Here is an 8,959-nt window from a genome sequence, read left to right as displayed (position 1 = left end):
AGAATTAGAGTTTAGATCGTAAGTTATCATCTCTGCCTTATATTAGTTGATGTGTATGCTTAGCGAGTAGCATTTGACTCTAGAGTTGGGCTCCGGATAGAAAAGGATAACCCTGTACGCCTCTAGAGTTAGTAGGGAAAGGCGTAGATGTGATGTCTAGGCTGGACTATACCACTCAGTTGTCCGATAGTCCCACAATTTGTAGAGGTAGCCGGCAGGTGGTGACAGCTCTGTTCAAGCCCTAGTAATCCTCCACGTTCGGATATCGGATAGAGCATGTATTACTGGAACTATCGGCTTGTATAAGCCGGTCAAAACCAGTAGCTCGAAGTATAACGGCGACGTGATCCCTCCTTCTAAACATAGATTCTAAAGGAAGTCCTCTCTGTCCTATCCTTTCCACACCAGTGTGTGCGTCCTTGGACTGTCTGAACCCGTAGATAGTGTACTCACGTTCTCTAGTGGATATGATACCCTGGAATACTCTTAGGTGAAAGCTACAATGGTATCCGTGCGCTTGGAGATTTATTTGTGACGTTACAAAATACCAACAGCCACAGCCACCCTTCCAAACACGCCCTTAGCTCCTAGCATGCCTTGTGACCGTGTAGAGGAGTTCGGGGGGGGGGGGGTAATGAGATAGGGGAAGGAAGTGCTAAAGTGGGAGGAGGCGGGTTGTTGGTTAGACAGGAATGACGTCTAGTCGGTCTGGAACTGGTTGTTATGTTGCATGCAACACCGTGAGATGTTGCCGCGGAAATTTTTACTATTAGCGTTCCATCGTCCAAAGTTAGCGTTGGGATCGGACGTCCGAACGCTAGCAGTTCTATTTTGAAAAATGTTTGGCAAAACGGCTTCAATCTATTTTTGTTTAATGGATTTGAGATATCAAATGTACAATATACCCTTCAACATATAGCTTGGTTGTTAAGCTCAATTGTATCTTTACCTTCCGTTTATAATTTTATTCATGTAAAATAAAAATTGAACATGATGATTGATTAATGAATATAACTGCAGATTAACCCACCACATTGCTAACGGCATTGGCTTGTTTGTAGCAGGAGCAACAGAGCTGACAGGTGCTATGGTGGCGCAGCAACGGCGGCCGAGAAAGCAGGTGGTCGGAGTTCGCGGCCCTCCGGCAAGTGCTGACGGCAGCGTGGCAGCGGGGAGGGAACGGCGGCGGCGGCAGAAACTGCCAACTGGGGTGGCCCGACGGGCGCGAGGACCATGGCAAGACGGCCAAGGTGGTGCACCTGCTGCTCTAGGGGCCCAGTGATGCTCTCTCTGCTCTGCTCGACCGGCGAGCTCTTGCGGCGCTCTGCCATGCTCGCTCCCCGGGGGCGCAAGACGGATTCATGCGGCGGCGCACCTTTTTCTGTCAGATTTGTCGAGACGACCTGCTCAGGGTTCCTGTCAATCTTTACACCAGCTTTGGACTGGACCAACTACTAATATTTTCATTTTTTGTTTCTAGACCTATATAAATTTGAAGGTAACATGTATTTTTATTTTGGGAAGGTTGATTGTCTTAAAAGGCTGTAGAGACTCAGATGTCATGTTCCTTCTTGATATACTATGGAGTTAATCCAGTCTGAAAACTTGAATATTTGTCCATGTTCCCTCTTTAATTTGACAGACTGCAGAGTTAATCCAATTTGGAAAAGCTGAATCTTTGCCACCATAAAAAGGTAATGTATTGTAGTTGTTCATATCAGTGGTTCTCATGTGCTGACTTATATATGCTTGAGAAAACTAGGAAGGGGATAGGAGAGGAGAAATAAGATGGAGCTCTCCTTTGGTGCAGATATGAAAGATTGTTCCTTCTTTTTCATGTGTTTCTCCCTTACTAACTGATACCCGCAACCATGTGTCTATGTCTCTGTATGGTTTCAGGTAGGAACGGAAGGCAAGAGAAGAAATAGCATGGAGCTCTTCTCTGGTGCAAATATGAAGATTTTCTTTTTTTCTCCAGTGTTTCTCCCTTGCTGTCTGATAAATGCGACCATATATCTATCACTCAATATGTTTCCAGCTCTTGTGGGCGCTAGCTTGATGTAATAATATGGTTGTGGGCTTAAAACAGGATGCTGTCATGCAGTATATTTGGTATTAGATAGTATGTTCTGTTTTTAACATATCTTGGAATGACTAAACTACATGCTTGCATAAGCATTTGCTGGCTAAGCTGCATGCATATGCTGTGCAAAATGGCCTGATCCAAGCTAAATGTACAATTGCTTATTTTCTAAGAATTGATCAGCAAGTAGCAGATTAAGCACATAACTGTCATCAGTGTTCACGCTTCAACATAGTATTGACCAGGCATTGGCCAAATGGGCCTTCATTTAGTGCATATGATAGTTTATCCAATCAGTTCTCTCTTTTCTACTTTTCTTATATATATCCTTTCTCTTTCCTTTTTTCTTCCAAACATATGGTAGTATCATGTAGGAAGTAAACAGTCTAAATTAAATTATTTCAGGCGCAAGGCAGAACCAACTCAAGCCAACTTCAATAGACAAGCGATGGGTTCCACCCTGTTCCTACCTGCCTGTTGGGCGCGGCGAAGCGTGCTATTCTTCCTAGTTTTCATAATGAACTGGAAGACCTACGGTAGGAGCCGCACGGATGGCTCCACCTCCCCAATTCAAAAACAAAACGGCTCCTCAACTGCTTCTACTCAAGAGCCATTCTTTTTTCTTTGGATACAGCTTCAGCAAAAATTGCTCCAAGAGTCGTTCCTGGAGCCTACCAAACTCACCCTTATTATTTAAGGCAAAAAAAAGTCGTCATATTATATCTATATTGTAAAGAACGAAAATTTTTAAAAACGTTTCTCATCTGGATCGGACCCGCCATACCCTTCCGCTAGACTCACTTGTCAGAGTCGAAGGAGGTGGGAGAGATGATAAACTTATAAAAAATAAAAAAATGTTTCTGCCAATTGTTTTTTACCGCTCAGACTCCAGTGGAACATAAATAGGAATGCAAGGCGCATGCGGGGGCCTAGGTGGCAGTCACGTAGGATGAGCCCATCTCCAAGCACCGGCTCCACGCGAAGGGGCAGAGGCACTAGGAGAGGATTGTTGGTTACCTGGCGACTCTTTTGATTTTTTCGGTTATATCTGAGCTCTTCCGTAGGCATGAATGTGAAGATTCCTTTGCGTGGAAGAGGTCAGATCAATCTTATCTTCTTCTTCCTCCTCGTTCCTCCGTGCCGAGAGCACGCTTGTTCATGCATCTCTCGCCACGTCGTTCATGCATCTATCAATATATGATATATGGACTGTGTATAAAACTAAATCTGGTTTGCTAATAATGAATGTTGGGTTGATATTAGTCTCACTCTGAATTGGGCTCTTTCAAAACTAAACTGTGGGACTGACATCACATGCCACGTCACCTGCCATGTCAGCCACCACGTCATCAGCCACGTTAGCCGCCACTTCATCATCCAAGTCAGATGCCACGTCAATGTCCATATCATTGATGATTGAGCACGTGACATTATCTACGATAACATCTGTGATGTTTATTTTTGTCATAGATATTAGGTTTGGATTAGATTAAATGGGCTTTGGGTCGTTTTGTGACGGTTTAGAAACGTCGTATATCGTGGTAATCTGTAATGATTACAGAAAAACGTCGCTCAATTTAATTTGTGACGCTCAATCCATAACGTTATCCGAAATCGTCACGATCATAGGTGCTTTTTATGATGTTTTTTTAATAATTTGTGACAAATTTGTTTGTCATAGATTAAATAATTTCTTGTAGTGACGTCTATGTATGACCCGCGGTCAAATATTCTTTATTCCTTTATTAATTATCTATATCTATAACAAATTTAACGTCTTTGATTGCTGATACACAGATCGATATATACAGCAGGCTTGCTCTAGTTGTCGTAGATGCGGCACTCGTCGGTCTCGGGGTTCTCCTTGCAGTAGTTCTCGAGCGGGTCGCTGCTGTCCTTGAGCTTGTCCCGGGCGTGGCTCGCCGCGGCGCTGAGCTCCTCCACCTCGTCCCACGCCGCCGCGCACTCCCCGGAGACCTTCTCGTCCGCGCACGTCTCCTCCGCCTTCTTGATGCTCTCCGACACCTTGTCGGAGATCCCCGGCGGCGTCCCCGGCCCGCTCGACCTCACCGCGAAGCTGCCGCGGCGCGCCACGGGGAACCAGACGCGGCCTTCGGCGGCCTTCCTCCTCGGGTCCACGTCCGCGGCCGCGAAGGCCGTCGCCGGGGTAGAGAGGCTCGCCACCGTCGACGCCATTTTTGCAGCTAGCTTGTGTGTGATCTGATGTGGATTTACTTGATGAACTGTACGAGGCGTTGCGTTGGAGATTTGTGAGATGAGGTTTATATAGTGCTTTGCTCGTCAAAGGGTAGCGCTTTCATGTGCACTCGTTTCTTATCGCCTTTCGGCCACTCGTTGTGGTACACGTCGCTGCGTTTGAGATATTTGAAGGGGAAGTCTGAATTTTGGGTTGGGGAAGATCTTTTGCAGTAGTGCTGGTGCAGTGCGCAACAGTTGCGCGGCGTTTACGCTTGTAAAGTTCGTGTAGAACACGATGTTCATTGCTTGTACATGACTCAAACATCTGATATATTGTGCCTTCTGTACGTAGGAACGAATTCGATGCGGCCAAAAAAACTCGTTTTCAGGTGCATCAAATATCTGAGATATTGTGCGTGGAAGCTGTGTAATGAGGTAAGCTATGTAATGTAATGGCCAGGCTAGCAGACCAGTTCTGTTTAAATCAGTTTGGTTTAATGAGGATCCGGATGCCCTTCCTTTGTAAGGATCAGTTAAATATAACTAATGAGAAATTTTATAATGTTTGGAGAGGTGTTAGGAGACATTTCATGTGTCTATAATTTGTGGGTCCAATTGAGGGTGGATGTTGGGAGGCGTCAACGAGGAATCTTCGGGAGGCGTTAGATATGTCTATGGTTGGTGGGTCCATATGTGCCGTAACGACTCTCAATGCCTCCAAAATTAAGAGGATTAAAAATTTATGATAATTTCTTTTAAATAGTTATTTTTTCAATCAAGGGTATCATAGGAAATTCACAATTATAGAAATAATATTTAGGGTGCGTGATTTCAGTCTGAGATGAATATGCCTTTGTTTTAAGCAAAAAAAATGATCATATTCAATATCGCTAGGGTTCGTCATTATCTCCTCCGATCTCCTCCGATGCCGCCCGCGCCGTCGCCGTCAGTCCACCGCCATGGCGCTCGCCAGGCGTCCGCCGACCGCCTCACCGCCGACTTCCTTGGCCGCACCGTCAAGACGATCGCAGGCGGCCGGCGGCGGGGCAGAAGGGCGGGGTAACTCGCAGGAAGGAGGGCAAGGGCGCGGCGGGAGGCACCGATGCGGGTGAGGGCGTGGACGCGTCGGGGGAGAGGACGAGGGCGATGCGGAGGTGGTGTGGTTGAGGAGGTCGCCATTCGCGAGTCGCTCGCCGGCGCCGAGCCTTCTACCACTACCGGAAACCCGACGTTTGCCGAGTGCAAGATATCGAGCACTCGGCAAAGTTACAAATTGCCGAGTGCCTACAAAAAGGCACTTGGCAAAAAGTCGACACTCGGCAAAGATTGGCTTTGCCGAGTGCCTGATTACAGACACTCGGCAAACGCACCTTTGCCGAGTGCCACGCGGGCAGCACTCGGCACAAGCCTCACGTGTGCGCCGCACACGCCCGCCGCACCCGTTACCTGTCACGGCCGTTATTGTTTGCCGAGTGCCCGCAAGGGGACACTCGGCAAACACCTCTTTTCCGAGTGCCACGCAACGGGCACTCGGCAAAGACTATCACATGCGCCGCACGCGACCGTTACCCCGTTGCCACCCGGTTGCCACGAAAGTTACACCGTTGCGAAGACCGTTACCGTTATCGTTTGCCGAGTGCCAGGTTGGGGCACTCGGCAAAGATTTGTTAATGCCGAGTGCAATTATCGTGGCACTCGGCATTCAAACTCTTTGCCGAGTGTCCTCTTTAGCTCTTGGCGAAATAACAAAAAAAATTTCTCCAACACAGTCCAAACTTTTTTCTTAGCTACTATACTATACAAAACACTGCATATTAGAATTTGGTACATTTTTTGTTATGTTTACTATATTTAGTTAATTTATTTGATTAAAAGGATATTTTGGGGATAATACAATTTTGAACTGCAAAATATAGTATAAATAAACTATAATGAATGGAAAAATGATTTTTATGTTATTTAGTCTAATTTGAGACATTTTCAAACAATTGAATGGGAAAGTTGAACATCTTGATCCTGAAACGGGACAAAGTGCGCTATGGACAAATTGGTTTTTAATTTATAAAATTCAAAAGTAATCAAAAATTCTTGAAATTTGTCATGACATCATGGCTTCATACAGGAAATCTATGGTAAAAATTTGAAATGGTTTTGGAAAAGTTGTCATGTATGTAGTTTACGAAACGAGGAATCTCCGAAGAAGTTTCAGAGAACTCAAAAGGATTCTTTGAGATTTTGAGTCAGAGTGATGTTTGAGTTGGAGTTTTACTTGCTATTTTTTTTTGTAGTCATAAGATATGAAGAATTGTGTAATATTAAATTTTGGTGATTTTTTGAATTCATTTGACAATTTTTAATTTTTTTTCCGAACTAGAGTATTTAAATTGAATTTGAACTAAAAGTGCATGAAATAATTACATTTTTTGTTGTAGCATGATAATTTTTTTGTATATGCAATAGACTGCATAAATTGGTTCATGTTAAATTTTGGTTATTTTTCAAATTTGTTTTGTAATTTTTATTTTTTTTGAAATGTAATGAATTAGTTCATATAAATTGAAATATATCTAATAATAGTGATTGAAATAATGGAAAAAAGTTTCGGTAAAGCATGAGTAAGAATTGTTGTGTGGAATGGGCAATGAAATTTTCCATTATTTGAAGAAATTTGTGAAATTTTAAATTGTATTCAAATAAATTTCTGAAAACAAATTCAGAAAGGCCACTTTGCCGAGTGTCCTGTCAGGGCACTCGGCAAAAGTTTAGTATGCGAGTGTCCGGTCAGGGCACTCGGCAAAAGCTGACTTTGCCGAGTGCCCAGATCTGGCACTCGGCGAACTTTCTCTTTGCCGAGTGCCAGATCGGGGCACTCGGCAAAGTCAGCGACACTTAGTCGCGGCGCCCACACACGCGCGCACACACACACAACAGACGCACGGCCGCCGCACCCCGCCCCCGCCGCAGGACCCGCGCCACCTCCCGGCCGCGCTGCCGCCGCCGCCGCACCGCGCCGCCGCCCCTGCCGCTGCACCCCGCCCCCCGCCCCCGCCACCGCACCCGCGCCGCCTTCCCGCCCCGCCCCGAAGGCCGCGCCCGCCCTCCCGACGACGCCTCGGAGTCCGCGCCCGATGACGACGCTGCGTCCACATTCCCGCCTCGGAGGCCGCGTCCACATCCCCGTCCCATAGGCCGCGCGGGCTCCTGACGCCGACGCCCGACCGGCCCCCGACGCCGCCTCCCCGCCCCGACAGCGGCGTCCCCGGGACCCGGCTCGTCCCCGGCCCGGGCCCCAGTGCGCCGCGCCCCCGGAGCGCCGCCGCTGCCAAGCCGGAGGAGGAGGAGCTCGGCCCGGCCCCCGGCGCCCCGGTACCCGCCCCCGAGCGCTCCGGTGCCCGTTCCCGGCGCGAACCGCCCCCGAGCGCTGCCGCCTCAAAGCCGCCGGAGGAGGAGGAGCTCGGCCCGGCCCCCGCGCGCCCCTCCCCACCCCCGAAGCGCCGCGCCTCGCCCCCGGCGCGCGACCCCACCTCCGGAGCGCCCCGTTACCCGTCCCCGACGTGCGTCCCCGCCCCCGAAGCGCCGCGCCGCACCCCCGGCGCCCGACCCCGCCCCGGGAGCGCCCTGGTGCCCGTCCCCGGCGTGCGTCCCCACCCCCGGAGCGATCGGTCCCCGCCCCCGCCCCCGGTGCGCCGCGACCCCGCCTCGGTGCAACTATTCCTGCCCCCGGTGCCGCCCGTGACGTGTTCGGGAGCGGCAGGAGCAAGAGCGCAGGTGGCAGGAAGAGCGGATGCAGGAGCGGCAGAGGATAGAGTAGGTGCTTCTTGCTGAGCGACAGGCTATGCAACAACAGATGCAGACCATGTTCTCATACCTCCAAGGTCTTGGCGCGACAATCAACAATCAACCGCCGCCAACGATGCCCTGGCCTCCCCCACCGCTGCCACCGCTAGCCACTCATTCTATCTTTCCTCCATCTGGCGCTACAGGCACTCCTGTGAGTATGATATATACATTTACTTTGCTTGCACATACATATTCAAATTTTGAGATACTTTATGTCAATATATCATGTGCTATATCTGAAAGAAAATCTAGACTCACTTAGTGGTTGGTTGATTAATGACATATGCTTTAATAAGAATGATTAGAAGGTATCACTGCTGATATATACATGAGCTAAGTCAAGGATATGAAAGTTGAAAAATGGCTATTCATTTAATATTTTATCTTTTCAAATTGAGTTTAGCAATGTCATACTATCAAGAGGGAAATGAACTCTTACAATTTTCTCAAGATGTAATCCTATGTCCATTTTTTTTTGCAGAATCAATCCATTGGGGGTCAAATGAGCCTCCGGACGAGAATTCACCGGCACCGGCGGCGTCGCAGTGGCCACCTAGCTGATTTAGAGTTGTTCATGGTATTTATTCTATAGACTTGTGCTTGTTGGACTAGACTTGTTTAATTTGTTGGACTTGTGCTTGTTAGAAGTTAAAATTATGGCATCGATGTTGGACTTGTGCTATTTGTGATATTCGTGCGATGTAGCGTGAGATATTTGTGTTATTATGTGATATTTGTGATGGACGTGCCTTATATATGCTGTATTAAATGTCTGGAATGTATATATGTTGTAGTTGTGATGATGAATGTGGTTATTTCACAATAAACAGAATAAAT

The 8,959-nt window shown here is 47.6% G+C and overlaps 1 protein-coding gene across 1 annotated transcript; it reads right to left on the bottom strand.

Annotated features, from left to right (window-relative positions):
- Window positions 1-3,792: 3,792 nt before the first annotated feature.
- LOC120706625 (calvin cycle protein CP12-2, chloroplastic-like) lies at window positions 3,793-4,356 on the bottom strand. Its single transcript, XM_039991308.1, has one exon. The coding sequence runs from the start codon at window positions 4,277-4,279 to the stop codon at window positions 3,905-3,907; it is 375 nt and encodes a 124-aa protein (XP_039847242.1). The 5' UTR covers window positions 4,280-4,356; the 3' UTR covers window positions 3,793-3,904.
- Between the last annotated feature and the right edge of the window lie 4,603 nt (window positions 4,357-8,959).

The sequence above is a fragment of the Panicum virgatum genome, chromosome 5K, assembly GCF_016808335.1.
Source record: "Panicum virgatum strain AP13 chromosome 5K, P.virgatum_v5, whole genome shotgun sequence".
Lineage (NCBI taxonomy): Eukaryota > Viridiplantae > Streptophyta > Magnoliopsida > Poales > Poaceae > Panicum > Panicum virgatum.
The sequence above is the reverse complement of the archived record's forward strand: the minus strand, read 5'-3'. Positions and strand labels throughout refer to the sequence as shown.

Bases quoted from the DNA above. Each gene is read 5' to 3' on its own strand.
- LOC120706625 (XM_039991308.1), bottom strand. From the start codon at position 4,279: ATGGCGTCGACGGTGGCGAGCCTCTCTACCCCGGCGACGGCCTTCGCG.